The sequence below is a fragment of the Podarcis vaucheri genome (assembly GCF_965113315.1).
Source record: "Podarcis vaucheri genome assembly, chromosome: 6".
NCBI classification, from domain to species: domain Eukaryota; kingdom Metazoa; phylum Chordata; class Lepidosauria; order Squamata; family Lacertidae; genus Podarcis; species Podarcis vaucheri.
Window position 1 is genome coordinate 92,577,701 of NC_138764.1, and position 26,986 is coordinate 92,604,686.

The 26,986-nt window shown below is 46.6% G+C and overlaps 1 protein-coding gene across 7 annotated transcripts; it reads right to left on the minus strand.

Annotated features, from left to right (window-relative positions):
* Positions 1-238: 238 nt before the first annotated feature.
* Positions 239-25,837, minus strand: CTCFL (CCCTC-binding factor like). Of its 7 annotated transcripts, none has more exons than XM_082226048.1 (11): positions 25,656-25,837; positions 20,965-21,442; positions 19,609-19,861; positions 17,531-17,698; positions 16,793-16,926; positions 15,460-15,580; positions 13,975-14,124; positions 8,101-8,261; positions 4,396-4,578; positions 2,989-3,106; positions 239-2,077 (listed from the first exon to the last, which is right to left on the minus strand). In XM_082226048.1, the coding sequence occupies exons 2-11, from the start codon at positions 21,418-21,420 to the stop codon at positions 1,944-1,946; spliced, it is 1,878 nt and encodes a 625-aa protein (XP_082082174.1). In that variant the 5' UTR covers positions 21,421-21,442; positions 25,656-25,837; the 3' UTR covers positions 239-1,943. The 7 variants fall into 7 exon arrangements, with proteins under 7 accessions (XP_082082174.1, XP_082082173.1, XP_082082175.1 ...); XM_082226047.1 differs by lacking the exon at positions 25,656-25,837 and adding an exon at positions 24,962-25,613; XM_082226049.1 differs by lacking the exon at positions 25,656-25,837 and adding an exon at positions 24,923-25,613.
* Between the last annotated feature and the right edge of the window lie 1,149 nt (positions 25,838-26,986).

The following is a 26,986-nucleotide window of genomic DNA, read 5'->3' on the forward strand; positions in this document are numbered from 1 at the left end:
GAAGGAGTTCCATAGGCGGGGCACCACTACAGAGAAGACCCACCTCCACGTCCCCACACAGAGAGCACCACTTGTTTGTAGGACCACCAGTAAGACCCCTCTGTCGATCTTGGGCCTTGGCATATCCAGCCCAAGGTTTACAGAGATTTGCTATGACTCTGGATACTTTGCTTCGGATTTCACATCAGAGAATCTAGTTTCTGAAGGCAAGACATGATTAAAGAGGCCAGCTAAAAGATGATGTTCAGAAAAATCTTTATTGAACGCAAAAAGCCCATTTCCTCCCAGAGCAAACACTAACGTTTGCCTTAAAATGGTTGTACTATTACACTCTTATAAACTGTAGGCAAATCAAGACATCAGCATTCATTGCAGCTGCATCTTGTCTTTAAAAACGAGTAAACGTTAAAAAGGAGAGAACACACCACTGCAAAGCATACTGTTATCACGCCTTATTGCAATAAAACAAAATAGGCAGTATGAACAATTCTGATTCATTCTGGTAACATCTTAGTGATGCTGCAGAGGTTAGTAATTTCCAAGGTAAAAACGTTAACAGACTTGAATGCTGTTTTCCTTGCGCGACGCTTGCACCCAAGGATCTCTGCTGCTTAGCTAACCATGAAGGTTATCTGATTTGGTTGGTATTTACAGAGGTGGGATGGGTGCTGAGAATTAGTCTTTCCCACCTCCCGTATTCAGTTAATCGGCTCTATAAAACTGGATGGCAAAATCCATTGCATGAGAACTACTGAGAAGAATGCAACTGGGAAAGAATTCCTGGGAAATGGTGGCAAGTCAAAATTAATTCATTTAAAGTAAAACTCATGCCAGCAAACCTCTGCGATACTGAAGGATGAAAGCATTTCTAACTGTTTGTGTGTGAGTTCTGCGTGACAGGGGAGGGATGGGCAGAGTGAGCAAAAGAAGTTTCATTTCCAGTTCTGATTCCCATGTCAATAGACATAATACAACAAGTGTCGGCATAGCCAAAAACCTAGGGTAAGAAATGTAGAAAACATAATTATTTCTTTCTACAACCTGAGGGCAATTGAAATAGCAGCTTGCTATTCAATCAAATCAATAAGAGACAGAGGATTATCGGAACCGGTCAAAATACAAACTTGAAGACGGCTGCCACTGTCAAAATGGCTGTGAACATGTTTCCCACAAGAGAAGAAAACGCCTCTCTCCGTAATTATTTGTGTGAACAAGTTAAACGGAAATACACGATATGCAAACTTGTTTACAGATTACAATAGTTCTGTGTGTTTTCTTTTCTTTTTCAATACACTTTAGAGGTAAAATGCTCAGAACGCACTGCAACCTTAAATAAACTTTCTTCCTCTTTTCAGTCTGTTTATAGACTTACAGAATTTAAGCGGCGCAGCTGCCGACAGTTAGCCTGTTCTAAAGAGTGCTGGAGGGGTTATAGATAGAGGCACTCCTTCTTGTGGGGAAGGTACACTTTGCCTTGTGGGTCAAGCAAGTTTCTGAAACACTGTTTAGTTTAGAAAGGATAAGGGGATGAGTACATCTGTTACAATACCGCTATAAACTCTCTTTTAAAAAATCACCATTGTCTCCTGCGACATTTGCTAAAGAGATCTGGGATCCATGCCATAAAGGAATCCATTCAAATTGTATTATAATTCCAGCTCTTTATAACTAAACTTGTAACGCTGAATGGAAGCTATTTGAAATCCAACAATTTATTCAGAGGTGACTTGTCCTTGGCGAGAGAGCCAGAGTTATTTGGAACGATTTCGCTGAGGCATTTTACCTCCACGAACCTACTCTTGACTTCTTGCGTGCCATTAACAGAACAATGGCAAAATGTAGGCAGTTTCAGCAACCTTCAGGGAACAATGCTCTACAGATTTGCCAATCGAGCTTAATGCCTCAATGTATTTACAAGCAGACAGAAGAGGTGTTTAACCGCATCATTTGTCCATCGAGTCAAAGATCATCTCACAAGTCACCCCAGTTTTCTCGTTGTCCAAAACAACTTCCTTTTTCTCCCACGTTCCGACAGGGATACGAGGAGCGAAGAATTGAGAGTTAACACAAGGAGCTCCTGGCGAGGGGGAGGAGAGAGAGAAAGAAGGACATTTGTGGAGAACAAATGCATACACAGGAACATAAAACTGTTGATGTCAGGATGCTGTCAACGGCTCCCGGCTGGTTGCCCAGGGAAGTATAAAGACAAGGAAAAGCTTCTTACCGTCCTTTTTTATTTCAATCTTTACAGAGAGAAGCTATAGGACCCAGCCTCTTGGATAATGGTGTTGTCCCAAGTGAATCCCGCCCACCCCGCCCCCTTCCTCCCTTCTACGGGTGCTGCTACGTGCCCTCTGTCTTTGAGCTCTTAGCTCTCCTACTTTTAAGGTTCGCCGGGTTCTGGGAGGTGGAGGGTCTGGAATGCTTTCTAATGACAACTTGTCAGCTGGCTGTTGTTCCGCCTCTCCCACGATTTCACAGCTTTCCCCCTCATCTGCCTCTGAGCTGCGACCTCCCTCAAACCCCTGTTGTAAACCTATACTGTCTTCCTCTTCCTCCTCCCTGGAAGGGTCAGGATGGGGAGGCGGTCTCCACCATTCCTCCTCTGCCCAGTTCCTGACAGTAGAGTTGGAAGGGACTGCTGGGGGCCATCTATTCCAACGCCAATGCGATGCAGGAATCAGTTATAGGATCCCTGACAGATGACCCTGATCTGTGCACGCATGACTGCAACTGGAGCTGCACGCACGTAGCCCTGTCACATAACAATATATGCAATATATTGTATATAGTTATGCTAATATACAATGCAGGTATACAATGAGACCTTTTAGGCCCAGGCCAATGCCAAATCTCCCTTGCCAAAATAATAAACACACGTTGCGTGCGGCTGTGTGAGCAGAAAGCTGCATGCTCGCAAGGAACAACTCAGCGCGATCGCAGCACGTGAACAATCTCCCTTTCACCTGAAGTCACCTCAAAGATTACCTCCTTCTTTAGTGTCGCGGCTGGACCCCTTGTTTTCTTTCTTTTTATTCTTGTTCCCTTTGCTAGGTTGAACGGTCCTCAACTCGCCGCACTTTTCAGCATGCTTTCGCATATTATTCTGCTCGGAATAAGGGATAAAAAACACACACCAAGATTCATCTATCTAGTATATTATGCACAATATCCGTCCGTCTGTCTGCCTGTCAAGAGATAGGGCTTATAGTCACCGATTCAATGAATTGTATCAGGATCAATGTCTATTAAGATCAATATAATTCAATGAATTATATAACTTAGGATCAACATTTGACCATGATTTCTGCATTGTAGGGGGCTGGACTAGATAATCCTTGGGGTCCCTTCCCACTCTAGAGATCTATGATTTAGGCTCACGGTGGGGATATACAAATGGAAATATTAAATTTGGTTCTGAAAGGTCATGTGTAACAAGGTAACAAGTGACCTCAACTGACTTTGTGGGATTTGACATAGATTTGTTACACCCTCCCTGTTCTTTTATACTAGCGTGTGCTATATTTTTGAAATATAAATAATAATACGTATTCATTCCTGATAACATAAACATAAGATTCCCCAAACTGCTCTCTTTTACTGATTGAGTCCTTGTTTCTTAACGGATGTGTTTCTTTTGCATTTTTGGTTATAATGCCATGATACAGATTTCTTATGGTTTTTCTGTGTTTTTCTCTATTTAATTCTGCTGGATCTGACTTTTACTGGATTCCTTGGAAAAGCAAAGTGTGCACGCATACACACACACTCTCTCTCTGATCCAAATGTGTCCAGGGGCCTTCAAAAGTAGGCAACCCCTGGTTTATGATAGCATTACCTGCTTGGACTGGCAGTGCCTCTCTCAGGGTCCTGATGCCCCCCTCTGACTTGATGGCAAACAAAAAGCACAACAGCAGCTGAAACTGCCATGTTATGTACTGAGTTGAATAGGATCCAAACTGCAGCAGTCTGATTGGTCCTAGAACAATAGGATTCAGAATGCAGCAGTTTGATTGGTCCTAGAACAATGCAGCAGTATGATTGGTTAGCAGGAACCACCCAATCATGCTCCAGATAGAAGTGAATCCACAACCTGATTGGCTTACAGTAGAATTACGGAATTAGCCAATCATGTGCAGCCCATTGTGTAAATAATGTATATAAAGCAGATACTGTGAGGGGACTTTCATTCATTCCTCCTCACCACTATGAGCTGAATAAAGAGCATGAAATCACTTTGCGACTCTGAGTATATTTCATGCCACATGGCTGAATTTTGCAACCCATACTAGATACTTTTTTGCTATTGTGCTTGTATTTAACTCATGGAACACACACAGTTCTGAATCTGTTTGACGGGAGAGACATCTCCTTTACCAAGCAAAGTCAACTCACCCAGCGAGAATAGCCTTTGCCACATTTCGGGCATTTGTACACTCTTGGCTGAAAACTGGAGTCGTGGTACTTCTTGAAATGGACCATCAGGAGCTGTTTCTGTCGAAAGCGTTTGCTGCAAGAGACGCAGACGAACGGCTTCTCGCCTGTATGGGTCCGTTTGTGAATAACCATATGGCGTTCCTGGTGGGGAAGGAAAAGGAGGAAGACTGACTGGAAGGAAAGCCAAGCGTTACAACAGCCAAGCCTGGAAATGTACAGAATCAGAAGAGGGATGAAAAGGGCGGAGGAAAGGTTGGCGTCATGGAGGCACAATCTCTGACTGCTTGGGAAGAACCTTGGAGAGAAAGGTACTTAAGACTGCTGTGGGGAGGTGGGGACTTTCAGTCTTGGCAACTGATCCATGGGACAAGACCTACACCAGGGATGCTATGCTCATTAAGCCACCAAATCTTTGCAAGATCGTGTTCTTGCTAATCAAGAGTTAACTCCAACTTGCACGGTGTGATTTACTGCCAGCTCACTCCTGACACCTACGGAGCTACATGCTCCTTGTGTTACAGAGTTGAGCGATCTCTCCAGTCTCATGAGGGCTTCCTGCATGCATTCCCTGAACGCCACTGACCCTATCTGCTCCAACCCATGTGTGTCTGCTGACCCCACCCCATGAAGGTCACTCATTTTTGGCAGGAGGACTGAATGGGGAACTGGAGCCACACTTCGGGAGGTCCTTGCCACGGTGCATCTGATGGCACATTCCCCCGCCATGTGGACACGACTGTGCAGGCTGTCCCACCCCTCTACTTCAGGGGCAACAGCAGCAGCACCCATCAGCCTCCCTTGGAGGTGGGCAGGCGGTGGTTTCGCTTTTGAATGGGAGCCAAACTCAGCTCCCATCTGCAGTGACCAGCCGCCAACTTACATTTAACCAGCACCCAATGACCCCAGCCTATAGGTCTCTAGGCTGGGTTTTACAGACGTCATAGACCTATAGGCTGGGGCAATGCATTCTGGGCAGGTACAGATGGAGGATGGGAGCTGCCTGCCTAAAAGAGGAGTCTGGGGGCCCAGAAGGGAGGTCAAGTTGGTGATGGGCCCTTCTGAGAAACTTGGAAAACTGATAGATAGGGCATTTGCTGAAAAATAATCTGAAAAGCCCAAATGAGCAACTAGCTGCCAACAAGGACCACATTTTGCAGGACTAGCAAGCCTTGATTTCTCCCTTACTTCCTGCATGCACCCTGATAAAGGCAAAGGGGACTTTACCCCTTCCAACTCATATGCAAACAGCATGGGCAAAGGTGTCCTGTTGCATCCTTTGGTTGTTGTTGTTTAGTCGTTTAGTCGTGTCCGACTCTTTGGTACTCGCTGTCATTTGCCCGTGTCCTGTTTCATGTACAGTGGATGCTCGGGTTGCAAATGTGATCCGTGTGGGAGGCATGTTCGCAACCCGTAGAACCCCGTCTGCGCATGCGCGGGTTGCAATTCGGCGCTTCTGTGCATGTGCAAAGCACGGTTTAGTGCTTCTGTGCATGCATGAACCCAGAAGTAACCCGTTCCGGTACATCTGGCTTTGGCGTGGTGCGCAACCCGAAAATGCGCAACCTGAAGCATCTGTAACCCAAGGTATGACTAAATAAAAAAATTCCTTCCAGTAGCACCTTAAAGACCAACTAAGTTAACTACCAACTAACTACCAACTAAGTTAGTTAGTTCTTGGTATGAGCTTGGTATGACTGTATATGTAAGAGGGAGCAGCTGAAGTGCATAAGGTGAGGACCAGAAGCGAATTTAGCTTCTGTCGCTGTTTTCCGTGGGGAGGAGAAAGCCGAAGAGCCTCTGCCTATGCCAAAAGACAGGAAGTGGCTGAGGTGCAATGTTAAGTACCAAGGAAGCTGCCTTATGGAGATTCAGGCCATTGGTCCATCTAGCTTAGTACTGTCTACACTGACTAGCAGCAGCACTCCAGGATTCCAGGCAGGGCACTTTTCCCAGCCCAGCCCTGCCTGGAGATGCTAGAGTTTGAACCTGGGACTTTCTTCATGCAAAGCAGGTGTTCTGTCGCCGAGCTGTGGCCCTGATCCAAGGAAGTGTCTTTAGGAGCAAGGATACAACGTTGGGGAAGTAGGAGGGATGAAAAACTGCTGGCATCTGTAACTTGGCCCTATTTTAATGCCCGTTTTCTACTACTCGAGAGTAGAAAGAGCACGACTGGAAAACTCTTGCTTTAGTTCCAAGTTTGTTTCAAAAATAAATTAATCCTTTGAAAACACACACACGTGTACACTAATCTCATTATTTGAGAATGCCAGGACCAGTTCAAACAGAAGTAAAAAAAAACCCCAGTTGTGTTGAAATTAGTAATGCAACAAGACAAACAAATAAATGCACCATGGAGAACTGGCTCTACTGAATTTATGCATTTTAATTCCAAACTCTCTCCCAAAGTCGGGCAAAGAGGATGAAGCATGCATAATTCGTTCATTTCTACATATGCGTAAGCTAGGAAATGAGGAAAGTATGTACCCTGCTTTTCATTTATTTATTGGTACTTATTTAGGTTGGTGGAGATACGATCAGAGAACATAATGGGGGCAACATATGGGGGGAGGGGAAACTTGCTTAAATGGGACATTTTTATTCTGAAAACAAAGCAACCGCAGAGATTCAATCCAGAATGTGTTTGTGAGGCTACTCACTGCTTTCCCTTCAGTGAAAGGGGTTGTATCCAATGCTGATGGGAGGGCGTTCCACAGGGCGGGTGCCACCACCGAGAAGGCCCTCTGCCTGATTCCCTGTAACCTCACTTCTCGCAGTGAGGGAACCTCCAGAAGGCCCTCAGAGCTGGATCTCAGTGACTGGGTGCTCTAGCGCTTTCACAGCCTTAAGTTAAAGGTAACGGGACCCCTGACCATTAGGTCCAGTCGTGGCCGACTCTGGGGTTGCAGCACTCATCTCACTTTACTGGCCGAGGGAGCCGGTGACAGCTTCCAGGTCATGTGGCCAGCATGACTAAACCGCTTCTGGCGAACCAGAGCAGCGCACAGAAACGCCGTTTACCGTCCTGCCGGAGCGGTACCTATTTATCTACTTGCACTTTGACATGCTTTCAAACTGCTAGGTTGGCAAGAGCTAGGACCGAGCAACGGGAGCTCACCCCATTGTGGGGATTCAAACCGCCGACCTTCTGATCGGCAAGTCCTAGGCTCTGTGGTTTAGAGGCTCACAGCCTTACCCCAAAGCAATTATAAAAATTTGCATATGGCAAATCTTTTGTCCTACCACTACGTTACAGCTCCTTCTGAAGCAAACCAGCTTTTAACATATTTCCAGCTCCTTTAAAAGCAGGAATCAATTAATTACCACTTGATCACATGCCAATATAATTTTGTCCATTTTCATTCTCGCGGTTCAAATATTATTTCTGGCATGTGGCAGAGAGAAGCGGCTTCAGATACAGAATTTCTCCTCTGATCATGTCGACGGCGAGCATCTCTGCTTAGAAGCACATCAAAAACTGCAATGCTTAGTATAAATATCCCCTGCTTCTTGTACAAGAAAATCTTGATTTAAAAAAAAAAAATGTATAGGACTTTAGCAACAGACTGTGGCGACAAATATTTGCATAGCGATCAAAGGAAACACATCTCCCACAGCAAACTAATCCCATCAAACCCACATTCAGACCCCGACTGTCTTAAATACCTGCTTGCATGCGTAACTGCACTCGTCACATCTGAATCTCTTCTCATTTGTGTGGGTCTTCTTATGCTGTCTGAAAGCGTAGCGCTCGTGGAAGACATTTTCACAGTAACTGCACTTCAGCGGCACTTCGATATAGGAGTGGAGGTTTCGCAAGTGGATTCCTAAGGAGAGCAGCATCATCTCAATGATCCTTTCGAAAGATGGAGGGGAGCTTCTTCTTTTTTGAAAAGTATTTCTACAGATTACCATAGTTTTCCGTGTATTAGACGCCCCCATGTATAAGACGCCCCCTATTTTAGAAAACGGGGAGATGGCACAGAGTTGTTGAACTTTTTTTAGGGAGGACTGCCAAAAAAACGCTCACCTGCATCGCAAAATCCACCTCTCATCTGTCCCCTCACTCGCCACGTTGCCACAGCGTCAGCCAATCAACAACACCCCTTGACGCAGCAACCAATGACACGCCCAATAGCCACTGACAGCCGCGGCAGCAACCAATCAAACGTCCACCCTATGCACTACCCATGTATAAGGCGGCTCCCACTTTTTAGCATAATTTTTAAAGGGAAAAACCTACACGGAAAAGTATGGTATTTTCCCAGAGAGTTTACATACCCAGAGTCTCCTTGAGCAGATGCATTGATCCAGCACAGCTGAAGAACTATGGGCTTCCAAAATCCAGCCTCAGATAGAGACAGACGCAGAAGCCACAAGACCACAATTCTCACGGTAGCAAATCCAGATTTACCGCTGAGTGTATAACTCAGCAGACTTTCAGCAAATCATACCTCCACAGCGAGAGCATCTGCATGGTATACCTTTAGTTCCACTCTAGCTTTTTAAAGGTTTGCACATATAAATCGCCTTCTCAATCCGGCCCACGGACGGTCTGGGAATCAGCGTGTTTTTTCATGAGTAGAATGTGTCCTTTTATTTAAAATGCATCTCTGGGTTATTTGTGGGGCATAGGAATTAATTCATTTCCCCCCCCCCCCAATATAGTCCGGTCCAACACATGGTCTGAGGGACGGTGGACCGGCCCACGGCTGAAAAAGGTTGCTGACCCCTGCCCCATAGAGCTGTTTTTTACCCTGCTATGCTGGCACAACAGCCCCCTAGGAACAGTGGTCTATATGCCATGCAATATTCTTTTAGCTCGCATCTCAGCGTATCAAGCCGCAGCTATGACAAATAACTACCGGGGGTGTTGCAAACATTCACAGAGCTTTTTAAAAAGGGAGAGCCTGTGATCAGATGCTTGCAAGCAGGAACTAGGGGGACCAATCTTTGCTCAGCTTAATAGTAAGCAGGGCTGGGCTCTCCATGATGCTGCGAACCGCTTCTTCTTCCTTACCCTGCTCCCAAGAGCCCAGAATAGCTACCTGGGACAGCAGAAGGTGGCAGGCACTCCATGTCCCCAGTACAGCATCCTTCTGCCATTCCACCATTGCCTCTCCTTGCCCTTGGAGGCTAGGCACCGACAGCAGAGGCGGTGGAGAGCTCTGAAATGTCTTTTGCAAGCGCTCAAACCAAGCAATCGCAAAAGCTCCAGCCATTTTGGGTTGAGGAAAGGGCTGCCCAGTGCATCCTTAACGGTACCCAATAGCACAGTCTTATAACATTTTAATTCTATAGCAGCAATTCCAAATGTACAGTGGTGCCCCGCAAGATGAATGCCTCGCAAGACGGAAAACTCGCTAGACGAAAGAGTTTTCCGTTTTGGAGGTGCTTCGCAAAACGAATCTCCAATGGGCTTGCTTCGCAAGACGAAAATGTCTTGAGAGTTCCTGCGGGTTTTTTTCCCCCCCCCCCTTTTTCCCAAGCCGCTAAGCCGCTTATCAGCTGATCCGATAAGCTGATAAGCCGCTAAAAGACGCTAATAGCGCTAATCCGTCAATGGGCTTGCTTCACAAGACGAAAAAACCGCTAGACGAAGAGAATCACAGAAGGGATTCTTTTCGTCTTGCGAGGCACCACTGTACTTGAAAAGCTCCTAGTTACCAGATTACGACCCTGCAATGTGAGGGGCTTTTTCACCTTCAGATGGACAAGGCTCTGATATACTGTGCTTTGACTTCCACCCCAGCCCCAAAGCAAACCCGGCCATTGCAATAAGATCCCTTTGCTGTAACGTGTGCTATGATTCTCTTGGATTCAAAACTAATAATTATGCTACACTGGCTTAATGAAATTTAAAAGCAGCCAGGGCTTCCAAGACTCATATAATCAATTAGTGTTTGCTATGCAGATATAAGAGTTCAGATGTTAATGGACGCTCTGGGCCAGACCCATGCGACAATAAAAGCCCACAGAAGAGACTCTCCACAACTTCAAAGGAAGCATTCCCTGAATTGATTTTCATTGCCATTCCACGTCCTCTTTCAACTCTCCCTGGACTTGTGCTAAGCGTTGCAAAAATAGGAATTAAAAAAATTACCTCCACCAAAAAAAAAAGTTCCAGGAAAATATAGAAGTTGGGACGCCAATGTTTCTATGATCTACAGCTGAGCTATTCAGACCTTTCTACAAATTGAAAAGGCATGTCTTGATTCTGTTTTTCAGTAGAATAATCACGTATACTAATAGTGATCTCTGCTCTCCAAGCAACCTTAACAAACTACAGCTCCCAGAATTCTTGTCAGTGGTATGATACTGCTTTAAATGTGCCGTGCGGTTCGGATCTTTGTTTCAGGCCTCACCTCTCCTATATTATCTTAATTCTGTCCAATGCCTTATAGCGTCACCTTACATTTCTTGCACCGACAATTGGGGAACGCAAATCAAACCCCAGTTACCCAGGGGGCGATTCTTCCCTCCTTCCTGCGCACATGTCTGTTATGCTATTCCGAAACCGGGTGCAAGTCAAGAGTTGAGATCTAGGACTAATAATCTTGTGATCCAATGCCCACAATAAAGGTAAAGGGACCCCTGACCATTAGGTCCAGTCGTGACTGACTCTGGGGTTGCGGCGCTCATCTCTCTTTATTGGCCGAGGGAGCTGGCGTACAGCTTCCGGGTCATGTGGCCAGCATGACTAAGCCGCTTCTGGCGAACCAGAGCAGCGCACGGAAACGCCGTTTACCTTCCCACCGGAGTGGTACCTATTTATCTACTTAGACTTCATGCTTTTCAACTGCTAGGTTGGCAGGAGCAGGGACCGAGCAACGGGAGCTCACCCCGTTGCGGGGATCTGAACCGCCGACCTTCTGATCAGCAAGTCCTAGGCTCTGTGGTTTAACCCACAGCGCCACCCGCATCCCACAATACGCATATGTTATATTCTGCCATTTCTATTCATAGTGTCTTACAATTTCGCGGGGGAAAAGGTACACTCAAGACCAAGGTTTAAGTGGGTTCATGAGACACTCACCAACCCCAGTCAGACTGGAAATTATTCACAGAAGATAAATAATCAAATAAACACACACACACACACACACACACACACACACACACACACAGGTTTTCCACCCCCATAATGCTAGGCTGGCCTAGCATTAAGAAAAAACACTGTCTTCAGCTGTTCCTCCACTTTTGATGAATTTCAAGGAAGGAAACCTCAACTTAGCTTTATGGGTCCCCATCCCACCCCACTCCCCTTGTCAGACTAGCAACATTGCCCAGGACCCACACCAAAGACACGCTTTCATTGACTCTGTGGATTAGAACACAGCCACAAATGTTCCTGAAATTCAGAACTGCCACAAGGTGGTGCCAGTTCTCTTTGCTACAAACAGAAATTGGGGAAAGTTGCCTAGTCTCGCAGGCCTTGTATTGCTCCTGCGTAAAAACCTCCCTTGGAATAATCGGAAAAGCTAGGGGTAGCAGAGTTTGAGGGTGCAAAAGCACCCACAACTGCTGGAGTATGCCAGAAATTAATAAATGGTAGAATTCAGATAATATTCAGAGTACAGTGGATGCTTGGGCTGCGAACGTGATCCGTGCGGGAGGCACGTTCGCAACCTGCAGCGCTGCGTCTGCATGGGTCGCGATTTGGTGCTCATGCGCAAAGTGTGAATTAGTTCTTCTGTGCATGCGCCGAAACCTGGAAGTAACCCGTTCCGGTACTTCCGGGTTTTGGCGTGTCAGTAACCCGAAAATGCGCAACCTGAAGCGTCTGTAACCCGAGGTACGACTGTATTGAAGGGAAGACGCCAGACCTCAGATTTAAAACAGAGGCTGAACCAATTCTCCTGTTTGGGAGATCAGTGATAGCAAGGCCATTAAGAACAGGAGGAGAACTAAGTACCCGGGCCATTAAAGAACAATTTACCAGGCAGGGCCTGCTGCCTGTTAGTCAACAGAAGGAAAGGCAGCTGGGAGAGTGAGGTCACACAGAGAAAATGTGCCCTTTTTGAAAAACAGAGGGGAGGGGAGACAGATGGGGAGAAGTGGCTTGAAGCAAGCATCCTTGGGAAGGAGGAAGGTGGAGCCAGGGACCCCCAGGTGGAACCACCTTGGCAGACTGGGACAGAGACAGCATGTAGGATGCCTTGGACTCCAACGTTGCACCGCTGTGGCAAACAAGCCCCTCTTGAGATCACGCCCTGAACTCTCTCTCCAAAGCAGGCCCAGGTGCAAATATAATAATAATAATAATAATAATAATAATAATAATAATAATAATAATAATAATTTATACCCCGTAATCCCCGGCCAGAGCCGGGCTCAGGGCGGCTAACACCAATAAAATAAAATCACAGCAAAAAAGTAATAGGGGGAGAAAGAGCGAGGGGAAAAAAAACCCAATTTAAACTACAGGTTAAAATGCAATTTAAAATGCAGCCTCATTTTAAAATAGCTGATAAATCAAGACCATAAGGGAAGGGAAACATAAGGGTCAGACCGAGTCCAAACCAAAGGCCAGGGTCTTGCAGGCCCTGCAGAAAGATGTCAAGTCCCGCAGGGACCTAGTCTCTGGTGACAGAGCGTTCCACCATATTGGGGCCAGTGCTGAAAAGGCCCTGGCCCTAGTTGAAACCAATCTAACCTCCTTGAGGCTCGGGACCACCAAAGTGTTGTTATTTGTGGAACTTAAGGTCCTCTGTGGGGCATACCAGGAGAGGCAGTCCCGTAGGTATGTGGGTCCTAGGCCACATGTGTGCAATAAACCCTATTTCTTAAAAGACAATAGTCTCCGCTGTGCCTTGATTTCCCAATGGAACCAAAATCCTGGGGACGCCCTGGAACCCTGTTCCCGCTTGGCAGAGATTGGGGGAGGCATGCCACTTGCATAACTAGGCTGGGGCAGACCAGTTTAGTCTACACTTCCTCTCTGGGATTTCAGACAGACTTCTCTACTAGTGATACCTGCAGCTGCCCGATATTGAACTGCAAAGCAGTTGATCTACCGATGAGTAGACTGGACTACATCTGTTTGCATTTGGGAAAGAAAGTAAGAAGTTCTCCTGGAAGTTCACCAGCTTTTCGGTGCAATTCCCCCCCCCCATATACAATTTGTGTATTCAATTGTGCCTAGCACACACATTCCTGCAAAGCAATTTATTTGTTTACATCCTGCTCTTCAGTGAAGCTGCTCTTCAGTGAGTATTTTCAACCCCAGAGCTGGAAACAAACAAACAAAAAATAAGAGAAATTTTGATGGGAGAATTTCATAAGCATCTTGGACTCAACTGATTTGTACATGCATTGGAATAATGCTTGCTGGCCTCTTCAAAAAGCCTTCTTGCTGCTCGCAGTTGAGAAATCAGGGTTTGCCTGCTGCAAAGATTTCAAGCTAGGTATTCATTTGGAACCAATGAGCCAGATTAACACTATATCTGGGGCAGCAGTTTCTTAAGTTAAAATGATGCCAAGCCTAATTCTCCGTCGATTTCAAAGAACGCTTGAAAATAAAGAGGTAATGGGACTTACTTAAATCACCCTTTCTGGCCACAGATGTGTTACAGTGTGGACACTGGTATTTTGGCACATTTTCCTCGTGTTTGTGCAACATGTGGAACTTCAGAGTTCCAGCCTGAGTGAACCTGGCCTTGCAAATCTGACACTCAAAGGGTTTTTCACCTGGGAGGAAAAAGATGAAAGATGTGAATTAGCAAGCAAAATGTCATAGCTGGAAAACTGCAGTGATGCTTTACACACGCACTTCTTCCTTTTTGTTTTACTCCTGATTTTATTGCTGTTGTAAATGTCAGGTGTGTATTTCTCCTCTATAGCATCTTTAACATGTATTAATTCCATTTAGATTTCAAGATTTCTGGTTTGTCTGCTTGATTCATCCCACGTTAATCGCACAGAATGGGAACAGGTGCCACATTATACTCGCAACACGTCACAGAATCACAGAGTTGGAAGGGGCCACGAGGGTCATCTAGTCTAACTCCCTGCAATGCAAGAGTCTTTTGCCCAACATTGGGCTCAAACCCATGACTCTGTGATTAAGAGTCTTGTGCTCTACCAACCAAGCTATCCAACATAATAAGTGGTATATAGGTAAAGGTAAAGGGACCCCTGACCATTAGGTCCAGTCGTGGCCGACTCTGGGGTTGTGGCGCTCATCTCGCTTTACTGGCCAAGGGAGCAGGCATACCGCTTCCGGGTCATGTGGCCAGCATGAATAAGCCACTTCTGGCGAACCAGAGCAGCGCACGGAAACGCCGTTTACCTTCCCGCCAGAGCGGTGCCTATTTATCTACTTGCACTTTGGCGTGCTTTCGAACTGCTAGGTTGGCAGGAGCTGGGACCGAGCGACGGGAGCTCACCCCATCACGGGGATTCGAAAAGGCGACCTTCTGATCGGCAAGCCCAAGGCTCAGTGGTTTAGACCACAGCGCCACCTGTGTCACTGGTTTGTATGTGGTATATAAGTTTCGTCAATTAATTAAGTAAGTAAAACTTAGCTGAATGCCACCCACTGATTTTAATTTACCCAACGAGAGTTTTAGATTCAGGAGGCAAGCTTCTAGGTCACACAGAACCCTTCCTCAACTTAATATTGAAGAGAAAACAACTGTTTCTGTGTAGATCGTGGATGTCACCCAGCTAACTCATACCTGCAGTTGGAGAGTGTGATTTGGAGCCAACACTTATCTAGGATATAAACAGGACACGTTGGTAGGGTCTGGAGTTAAGCCTTGGGTGTTCCACCAGCAACGCCAATACCTCCATCTTGTTTTTCATTGGCCCTGAGTTGACTTAGCACTGAGCACCTGAGTTTGCTATCAGCGGGAACGAAGACAGTTCTGTATATTTCCCCTCTAACTGTTCCCAGGGAGTTTTTTGCCCTTTCCTCCTTCTATGGCCCGGCACTGTCTAAGACTCTAAGCTCATAGAGGGAGGCATCGCTCCCCTCCTTCAGTGAAATATTTCCATGACAACTGCCGCATTCCTAATTCTTACCAGAGTGAGTGACCATATGCCTCTTCAGCTTGTAAGTGTCCCTGCTAGCATAGGTGCAAAGGGTGCAGTTGTACGGGCGCTCTCCTGTATGCGAGCGAATGTGACGCTTCAACTTGCTGGCCTATGGTTACCGACGGGAAGAAATTAAAAAGCATGATAGTGCCAGGCACCCTGCCAGAATAACTCATCACTAAAAAAATAAAATAAAGTTCGCTACTACAAGTGTTATAAATGTCAGTGATTGCCATCATGACAATTGGTTGGAAATTCCAAACTTTTTTAAAAAATAAAATAAAATATTCGGTTTAGTTTTCCCCTGAGCTGAGAGTAAACTGGTGGAACTCACCACTTCATATTACAGAATGATAACCTGGCTGGTTTTGTATCTGTTTTTAAGACTGCATGTTATTGCCAAATGGAACAGATTAAGTTACAGTGGTACCTCAGGTTAAGAACTTAATTCGTTCTGGAGGTCCGTTCTTAACCTGAAACTGTTCTTAACCTGAGGTGCCACTTTAGCTAATGGGGCCTCCCGCTACCGCTGTGCCGCCAGCCCGCGATTTCTGTTCTCATTCTGAAGCAAAGCTCTTAATCCGAGTTACTATTTCTGGGTTAGCGGAGTCTGTAACCTGAAGCATCTGTAACCCGAGGTACCACTGTATTTCTCCCGGTAGTTCCGGGGAATCTGTGGCCTTTCAAATCTTGCTGGACCTCCCATCGTCCCTGATCACTGCCTACACTGGCTGGGGCCAAGGGGAAGTAAAATCCATGATGTTTTTCAGTACAGTCGTAACTCGGAAGTCGAACAGAATCCATTCTGGAACGTTCGACTTCCAAAGCGCAGCTTCTGATTGGCTGCAGGAAGCTCCTGCAGCCAATCGGAAGCCGTGGAAGCCCTGTCGGATGTTCGGCTTCCAAAAGAATGTTTGAAAACCAGAACACTCACTTCCGGTTTTCGATTGTTCGGGAGCCGGAACGTTAGACTCCCAAGGCGTTTGAGAGCCGAGGTACGACTGTACAGGCATAGATGAACCAACGACCTGGCTCCCTATGAATCAGCACCCTCTGTTCCTATTGCTGTCTTATTTTTCATTGTCTTGTTGGCTGTTCCCACAGGCCCGCCGCACATAAGCCACCCGCAAAGCTTTAGCCACGTAAATGCTGCAAACGAATAGTGAACGTCGCAGGCGGAGGAATAAAAGTGAGCGCGCACATTGCAAGTGGCAGGTGCCTCTCTCGGAAAGCGTCCTTCCCTCTGAAAAGCAAAACAGAAGCCTGTCCTCTTTACCAAGTATGGCACTCAAAGCGGTTCTCCTGCAAGCGCCGCACTTACCTCCACACTACAGTAGTTGCAGAACGAGCACTTGAAGGGCTTCTCAAGGGTGTGCTTGTACCGCCGGTGCCGCGAAAGCTCGCCGCTGGTCACGAAGGCCATGTCGCATTCGCTGCACTTGTACGGCTTAGTCCCTGTTGGGAGAAACCAGACGTGAGGAGGGGGCTGTCGGCGGAGAGAGAGAAAACAAAAACAAATCCCCCCCAAAATAATATACATACCCACACATTAGACTTCCTGTCTTTCCTGCTGCATATTCCTTTTTTACAATGAATGTATTCTTATTATTATATATTTCTTTACATATTATCTAATACATTCCTATATCAATATGCGCTCTTAGTCTTATTTCTCAACTCAGTCTCATTCCAACGCCAATCAAATGCTAGCATAGATAGCGAACCTTTACTGTATTTTTGAACATATGTTTTATATCTGTCCCACTTTTCCATAAATTTTTGTTTTGAATTGGCTCTCAGGGTATTTGTTAATTGCGCCATTTCAGCAAATTCTTGTAGCTTGTAATGCCAGTTTGTTATTCCTTGTTATTCCTTGTTCCTTCCACCCCTTTGCCCCACTTTGAAGGCGGCTCGGAAACTGCAACTAATTCCGAATGCGACCGCTAGGCTGGTGACCAGGAGCGGCCGCCCACGACCATATCACACCAGTCCTGAAAGATCTATGTTGTCTCCCACTTTGGCTCCCAATTTGCCAGAAGCCACGTGTGCCAGTCCGTACCTGTGTGCGTGTTCACGTGGTTGCGCAAGAGAGAGACAGTCCGGAAAGCCTTAAGGCAGAGGTGGCATAGGTGGGGCTTTTCCTCAGAGTGCTTTTTCATGTGGCGATGAAGGCCTGACGCGCTGAAACAGGCGAACGCGCACAAACTGCAACGGTGCAGCGCATCCCCTAGGAGAATGCAGCTGGTTTCAGGTCAAATAAGCCACAGACAGGATCCTCTGCACCACTGGTGCAGAAGTTAAAACTATCTCCCCCCCCCCCATCAACTGCAAAGGCAGTTGCCTCTTTCTGGGGTGGCCCTTGCATGAGTCAGCCTGCAAATATTTCCTGGTGGCCTGGATGAGCTGAGCAAATTTGTCCTCTTCGCCAGTGATTCATGCCCACACAAACAATCTTTCACTAGCTCCGAGTTTACCAAGGACGTTTCCTCCACAAAAGTTAAGCCCAAACAGGATAAAAGTAGTGAACTTTTCCCTTCCTCCACCATTAACTTCTTTTTGCCTTAATAACAAGCGCTATGGAAACAACAAACCGCTCGGTGGGCTGAGGGCACATATTATGAACTGAGAAAGCAGGTCGGCAACGAGACGCAGGCACTTTTAATACGGCCACCCTCCCCCTCAGTGCGAATCCTGCGTTCTCCTTCCCCTAAGAACAGCCCTGCTGGATCAGCCTAAAGGTCTATTCAGTTCCAGCCTCCTCTTTGGACAACCAAATGTCTCTGAGAAGCCCACCGTCAGGGAACTGGCATTCAAACAGGTGCTCCCCCTGGTTTTGCAGCTAATATGACCCCCCCTCGCCCCCCGTTGGAGTCCCACTGGCCTGTTGTCTTGACTAACACCAGGCACTCTGGGCAGCTTCCAACATATATAAAAACTTAATGAAACATCAAACACTAAAATAAGCTTCCCTATACAGTGGTAAGGTAAAGGTAAAGGGGACCCCTGACCATTAGGTCCAGTCATGACCGACTCTGGGGTTGCAGCGCTCATCTCGCTCTGTTGGCCGAGGTAGCCGGCGTACAGCTTCTGGGTCATGTGGCAAGCATGACTAAGCCGTTTCTGGCAAACCAGAGCAGTGCACGGAAACACCGCTTACCTTCCCGCCGGAGCGGTACCTATTTATCTACTTACACTTTGACGTGCTTCTGAATTGCTAGGTTGGCAGGAGCAGGGACCGAGCAACGGGAGCTCACCCGGTCACGGGGATTCGAACCACCGACCTTCTGATCGGCAAGTCCTAGGCTCTGTGGTTTAACCCACAGCGCCACCCCCTCGGGTTAAAAACTTAATTTGTTCTGGAGGTCTGTTCTTAACCTGAAACTGTTCTTAACCTGAGGTACCACTTTAGCTAACAGGGCCTCCCGCTGCCGCCGCGCGATTTCTGTTCTCATCCTGAAGCAAAGTTCTTAACCTGAGGTACTATTTCTGGGTTAGCGGAGTCTGTAACCTGAAGCGCCTGTAACCTGAAGCATCTGTAACCCGAGGTACCACTGTACAGGGCTGCCTTCAGAAGTCAGCTAAAGGTAGTTACTTATCTCCTTGGCTCAGGGTTTGCATAACTCCATGCCCTCCAACATTTCTCCTAAGAAAATAGGGACATCCTGAGGGAAAGCGAGACATTCTGGGATCAAATCAGGAACTGGGACGGCTTCTGTAAATCTGGGACAGTCCTTGGAAAGCAGGGACACTTGGAGGGGCCGAAGTACCATGCACGAATGAATAACTATGCATAAGAAAGAACAGCAAACTAACGACATCCCATAAAACAGCGGTTCTCAACCTGTGGCTCCCCAGATGTTGTTGGACTACAACTCCCATCATCCCTGAGCTCTGGCCTTGCTAGCTAGGGATGATGGGAGTTGTAGTCCAACATCTGGGGACCCATGGGTTGAGAACCGCTGCCCTAAAAGGTGCCCAAGTAGCTGTCCAACTGGATCTGAACAAGGGTCCACCTACCCCAATTTCCTAACAAGAGTCGTCCAAACAGCAGGCACCATCAAAGAACCAGAAGCCCTTACAACAATCTGTATTTACACAGGAAGGGCAATATACACTGCTGTGCAGGCGACTCCTTACCTTCTTGCCTGTTGCTGTGGGCTTTCATGGCAGCATTGGTGCTTGTGACAACAGGACACAGTTTTGACGCAGGCGCCTCATTCAGGTCCTTGTTTTCAGAGCTGTGGCACAGAGAGGCACCTCTTTTCATTCTGCCACTCAGAGGTTTTGCCTCCTCCATCGCAAGGGAACGGCCAATTCCGTCTTCCTCCACTACAAAGAACTGCTGGTCCTTGCCACCACCTGCAATTGCATATTTACTTCTATCCTTCTGCTTTTAAGACAAAAAAGGAGAAAGAGCATTAACTCAAAATGTGACGAATTGTAGGCACACAGCACACAGCTCCAGACGGGTGATTCGCTTCTCGGCCTTTTGGCCAAGATCAAGCGTAGTGTGCAGACTGATGATTCCATCCCAGGCAAAAATTTGTGGAGAACGTTGGAACTCTTCTTAAGTCATGACTCCTAACACTGAGCACTGCCTGGCAGGGCTTAATGCACCAGTGGAGCTTATGTTACGCTTGCAGCAGCTGCTGGGCATGCCGACCAGGGTAGTGGGCAGCGGGCAGGCAGACTGCTGTACCAGCACATGACAGCAGTGGGGCCAACTTGAGATCCAATGGGTTTTAGGGTGGATGCAAAGCATAGTAGCAAGACTAAGGGTACCTAAAGGTTGCCAATCAACATAGTTGCACCGTTTTTAAAAGGAAATAATTGTAGGAAATATTACAGTATAGAGGAACTGTATTTAAATAACCACCCTCCCACATAATAATAATAATAATAATAATAATAATAATAATAATAATATATTATTTATACCCTGCCCATCTGGCTGGGTTTCCTCAGCCACTCTGGGCAGCTCCCCAAAGAATATGAATAATAATACAATGGTACCTCAGGTTACAGACGCTTCAGGTTACAAACTAACCCAGAACTTTGCTTCAGGATGAGAACAGAAATTGCACAGCGGCAGGCCCCATTAGGTAAAGTGGTGATTCAGGTTAAGAACTGTTTCAGGTTAAGAACGGACCTCCAGAACAAATTAAGTTCTTAACCCGAGGTACCACTGTAATAAAAAGCGACAAAATCCAAACATTAAAAACTTCCCTAAACAGGGCTGCCTTCAGATGTCTTCTAAAAGTCAGATAGTTGTTTATTTCCTTGACATCTGATGGGAGGGCATTCTACAGGGCAGGTGCCATAACCAAGAAGGCTCTCTGCCTAGTTCCCTGTAACCTCACTTCTCGCACTACCGTTGGTTTCAGTTTCCTTGATTAAAATCAACCCGCCCTGGACAGAAAGCCAGTGCAATCCCCTTTGCTTCCAAAAGGTCTGAAGCATATTGATATCCAGGTTCTCCCACAGCTGCCTTACCGACTGCACATGAACCCGAAGGGCGTCCGGGGTCTTCTCCGCTGACCTTTCACCTCCGTGATTTAACGCCTGCACTTCTTTCAGGCTTTGGGTGTGCACCCCTTCCGCTTCATGGACTGCATAGAAAACCTCCGGCAAACTTATCACCAGGCTTTCCTCTTCTGCAGCTTCGCTCTGTGGGACCACCTCAAAAGGATGCAGGATGCTTGCCTCTTGTTGCGTCAAGGTGTGCAGGCCGTCCTGATGATGGGCAGGAGGAGCCCCCTGGAAATCATCCTCACCTTCCTTCAAATGTACCGTCTTCAGCAAAACGAGGCTTTCCCCTCCCTCTCCTGTAGAAGGGGGAAGCTGCGTATCTGAACCCTCTTCCAGCTGTCCTTCTTCTCTGCCAATCTTCCTCACCCTTTCGGAACCTTTGATTTTAGTGAACTGCTGACCGATTGCTGTGTCCTCCATTGCTGGGCTCAGCAGACGGATGCTGCCAGGGAACAAAGTTTCTCCAGGTTAGAGAAGCGCCACGGAAGGTCACGAGGCCAAAGCAGTCCATCCTTCGCAGCGACCGACCCCAGAGGGGTGTTTGGAGGGAATGCTTAATAGGACTGGCAGGCAGGCCGCTTGCAAGTCAGGGAAGGGGCTCTCCAGCCCTCTATTTTTCACCCTCCCCCAAAACAGAACTTTGCTTAAAAAGGGGGGGTGCTGAGTTGGGATCCCCCTCCCCCATGTTTAGGCCATTTCCCCGTGTTTTCTGCATCTGTTACTTTCAAAAATAAAACCTAAAAACTTGAATGTCGATCTCATTCCAAAAGGAATGAAAGGGGTTAAGTTTACTGCATGTGCTGTATTAAAAGAAAACATCATGAAAATGATGTATAGATGGTACTTAACCCCAGTAAAATTGGCAAAGATCTGCCATATGAATGATAATATATGTTGGAAATGTAGAGAAAAAGATGGAACCTTTTTTCATATGTGGTGGATGTGTCCCAAGGTGCAAGACTTCTGGGAAAAGATTTATAATGAGTTGAAAAAAATGTTGAAAAATACATTTATTAAGAAACCAGAGAACTTTCTACTTGGAATAATAGGAATGGAATTGCCAAAAAAAGATGTTATACTATTTTTGTATGCCACCACAGCGGCAAGGCTGCTGTTAACTAAAAATTGGAAATCCCAAGAAATTTCAAGGGTGGAAGAATGGCAGATGAAGATGTTGGGACTTTTAGGAGCTAGCCGACCTGACTGGAAGAATCCGTGACCAGAAAGAAGAGGAATATCAAGAAGACTGGAAGAAATTTAAGGACTATTTAACTAAATATTGTAATATAAATAATTAGAAGTCACTTGAAAGTACCAAACAGGCTGAGGATTAAAATAAGATTCAGTAGTAAGTAAGTTGGATTTAGAATATTAAGAAAAGAGAAGAAGATAGGTAATTGTTGGAAATAATTTTCATTGAAGAATGATATTGGAGAGCTGTTATATGCAGATACAATGAAATTCAGAAGGAAATTCGAGGAAGTCAATTAACAATGTAAGAGATAATTTGGGTTTTTCAAGTGATATGTGTTTTATATTTTTTTGTTGTTGTTTTTTTAGTATTGTAAGGTGTCTTCTCTTGTGTGTTTTCTTTTCTTTTTTCTATGTTATATTTGTTATAATTGTGAAAAACTTAATAAAAATTATTGGGGGGGGGGGGAAGAAAAGAAATGAGGGGACAGATGCAGGATATAAATTGTGGCTGATGGGTCCACACCGCTTCCTAAACCAGCCATGGGAACACATAGGGTGCAGAGCAAACGGGAGTGTGTACACAGCCTAAATTCCAGACTGGTGTTAGTTGTGGAATTGTTGCTTCTAATGCATGCAAAGGATTTTTTCCTGGAGCTTTTGTTTTGTTTTGTTAGCATCCAGTGGGAAAACACAGCCATGGCCCCATCCAATCGACTGTAAACAACATGCAGGTATTTGACAGCCCTCTTCCCCAAATAAACACAGATGCATCACTGTGGAAAGGATAAGGTTCAACCAAACATCCTGTACTCACATTGGGCCCATAATCCATAGCATTATTTAGTACATGAACATACAGTCCGAAAGCAAGACAGAATAGCAGGTGTTTTCAAAAGCCCCACACCCTAATTTCCTCTGCCTTCTGTCCTCTACCCATTTCCCTTCTGTTGGATTCACCCAAAATGCTTTTAATACCAAATTAGAGCTGAAAATTCCAACTAGTAATCCTAATCTAATGCCAGGGATAATGCACCCTTTTATTCAGTTCCAAACTATCCCTAAATCATCTGTACTGTGCTACGACCCTGAACCTCTTCTGCCAACTCACACAGCCCCTTTTTCCTCAGCTACAAGGTAATTTCTGATTCAGGTTCCACTTTCTGAGTTTGTTCAGTTGCCTGCAATAAGTAAAAAAAAATAAATCCCGCAAATGAACAGACAGGAATTGTGTGTGTGTTGAAAGAGATGTGTTTCTTCCCTTCTTCTAGTTAAGTTTTTATATTAACCTTCAGTACGTTAAAAACGCTACCAAAAATCTACGGAGGCTTGTGTGCATTTTTGGAAGGTAGTCTCGTAATCCAAATCTAAACATCTCACTTTAATAATTTCTCTCTTCGGCTGGAGGAGCCCCAGCCCAGACTATCCTTCTAATGACACTGCCCACCAAGAATTTATTACTGATAGCAACCTCTTCAATGCTCATCTTGCATATGCACCATCCCATATTTTGCTCTCTTTCCCCCCCTAAACTCAAATACAGCACTCCCCCACGGTAATTCCTCTACCTGACTTGCAGTTCTCGTATTATCTCAAACCCTAAACCTTTCTAATTCCAATCCCATCCTGAAATTTTGTTTCCCAGCCCCCGGACACCTTTTAAGAAAGTAAGACAAGCCTGAAAAACTGGCCAGTGGCCCACCCAGTCCAGAATCCAGAGCTCAGAGCAGCCAACAAGATGGTTTGTGGGAAGCCTGCAAAGCAACAGCACTTGGCCTTTCTTGGAAGTGAGTGCTGCTAACTTCCTTATTTATTTGTTTACTCAACTGGTTTAGGCCTCCCATCAACATGTTCTCTGGGCCTACTACAGAAATGATAAGAAAATCCACTGTACCCGCTAGCAACAGTGTGGCTTATATGGTTTTTGTTTTAATTGTGTATTTTTTGCTTTGATTGTTTTTTTGTTGTTGTTGTGAATCGCCCTGCAAACTACTGATGAAGATTGGTATACAAATTTAATAAATAATAATGTGCGCTGACTGTACATGCATGCATGCTTTTTTGCTCTGTGCACATAGACTAGCACATTGCGACTGCAAATCACGATCTGCGCCTGACAATCCGTGCACACCTTGGATCAATGGATTACACCAGATCTTTAAAAATGTGAGGTTGCTCAAAACCCATTTGTATTGAAATCAGTAGAACATGCTCCAAAGGCTTGAGACCGGGAAGATCCAGGCTGCAGACCTATGCACGCTTTACCCAACAGGAACAAGCCCAACTGAATTCCGTGGGCCTTACTCTTGAGTAAACACGCATTTGAGATTGCAGTATTTTTCGGTCCGATTCACCGGCATCATGGTGAGTGCCCACAAGATTGAAACCTGAGTGCTTGATCCCCATACTGATTTACTCGGAAGTAAATTCCACCAAGTTCAAGCACGCAGTCCTTTCCCCACGCTTACTTAGGGTGAAAGCTTACTTCCAAGTAAGCATGCATAGGATCGGGGCCCCACCCGGCATCTTTCTAACCTGCTCCCGTCCCATTCTTCATCTGGGATGACGGGATCACTCCGATTCCCTCGAAAATCCCACCCCCACCCCATATCGCTATTAGCAACCGCAAATTCCTTTCAACTCTCAATTTGTCACTGGTTCACCGCTGCCCCACTTTGCAATTATCACCCATGCCCGGCATCTCACCCCTCATTCCCTCCCTGGATCTCACCCCCTTGGGCCTGCAGGGGGCCTCCCCTTCCGTCCTCACCCCCCAAGAAGCGCCAGACGCCCCCGCGTTCATCCAGCAGGGCGGGCCGCGCGCGCAATCCGCGGGGATCTGACTGGTCTCTCCCGCCTGCCTGGCGCAAGCAAACGTTGCAACAACCAGCGAGCCCGGGGATGCGATGCCAAGGCGCGCGCCAAGCAAACTCTGCAAGGCGTGACCTGACATCCGAGGGCACTTTGCACTGGTCCAGCTGCACCTCTGCAGATCCAGGCACGCGGCTCGCCATTGATGCGAAAGAAGCACTATCCTGCGCCTAGGATCGCGGTTGCCCGCCTGCAGCCTCACTTGCGCACGGAGGCGCCGTTTAAACTCAGTGGGGCTTGCGCAGGGTTGGAGTGCAAGGTTGCAGCCGCAGTTAACCAGGAGTAAAGTGGCATGCGGTGTAAACGGGTTTGCTTGGGGGGGGGGGCGGAACAAAACCGTGTGCGGGCTTTAAATCCCGCACCAATGGGATTGCGCCTCCAAAGGACGCCTGGGTGGGTTCAGGGATGCGGGAACCCAGATGTTGTTAGGCTGCCACCATCCCAGCATGGGCAATGCTGGGAAGGAGAGTTCACCAGCTGGAAGCCGCAGCCTCTCCATCAGCTGCTGCAAAAGGCTTCTGCAAGTGGATCAAGGGCCTACCACCAAAGCTATGCTCATTTTGCACGGGGCGCACAGAACCGTGTGAGACAACCTGAGAAAACGCTCAGCTTACATGCTGGCTGAGAGGCGGGGAGCAACTGGAACAGCCTCCATCAGTCTGGCATTCTCCATATGTTTCGGACTGCCTGATAGCAGAAGCAAACCATTACTCCTTTTAAGGGCAGGCAGTCCAAATATTGCTCCCATCAGGCCCTGCCAGTGTGATCAGGGATGATGGGAGTTAATCCTGGCTAGAACAATGAGCCTTCTGCACGGCAACATTCTTGCAAGCTCCACTTGTTCTCTTTCAGCGGCATTCCCAAGCAAAGAGCTGCCTTGCCTCTTTCCCGTTACCTATTTGTGAAATTAGTCCCCGTTAGTCCGTGTTTTGGAGGCAGCAATAACTAACATGTCACAATTCTCTTGACCTTCGCCTCTGTTTTCTAAGTGTTTCCATGTGAAATCACTTCTGCCGGTTTGTGTTGAAATGGCCTGTTGGAAGATATCCCCAGAGAGGGAGAGAAAGAGTTTTATAAGAGAGAAAATTTAACTGGCCAATCCTCTGCAAGCCTTGTCACTCACTAGCTGCTGGTTTTTATAGTTGCATTGATTTATATTCTAGGAGGCTGCCTAATGCAACTCAAAATGGTGAGTGGATCAATCCAGCACGTAAGTGGTCCTGTTCTCAGTGGTTGGTGGCCTCACCAGTCCTAGTTGCTATATCTGTTTATGATACCCTGCTTGCAGATAGGAGAAGCAAGGAGCCTCAGGGCGCATGTGAAAAGAACAGAAGAAGAGCTCTGCAGGATCAGACCAAAGGACCATGTAGTCCAGCATCCTTGAGGGATGCGGGTGACGCTGTGGTCTAAATCACTGAGCCTCTTGGGCTTGCCAATCAGAAGGTGGGCGGTTCAAATCAGGGCTGTAGCTGTGTGTGTGTGTGTGTGTGTGTGAGGTGGACCCCGCCAGGGGCGCAGGCGGGCCCCCCACAAAATTAGCTAACATATGTCCATAAATATGTCGATAAATAAAAATATTGATTATTCCATCATAAGAAAAGGTTTTAAATAGAGGGTGAATGGAATGGGGGGGGAGAGTTGGAAGAGAGGTGGAAAGAAGAGCTAATTTGTCTGTGGTTAGGGGGCGCAATCTGGACGGTTCTGCCAGGGGCGCAAGATCACCTAGCTACAGCTCTGGTTCGAATCCCCGCAACGGGTTGAGCTCCTGTCGCTCTGTCCCAGCTCCTGCCAACCTAGCAGTTCGAAAGCACACCAGTGCAAGTATATAAATAGGTATCGCTGTGGTGGGAAGGTAAACGGCGTTTCCATGCGCTCTGGTTTCCATCACGGTTGCGCCAGAAGCTGTTTAGTCATGCTGGCCACA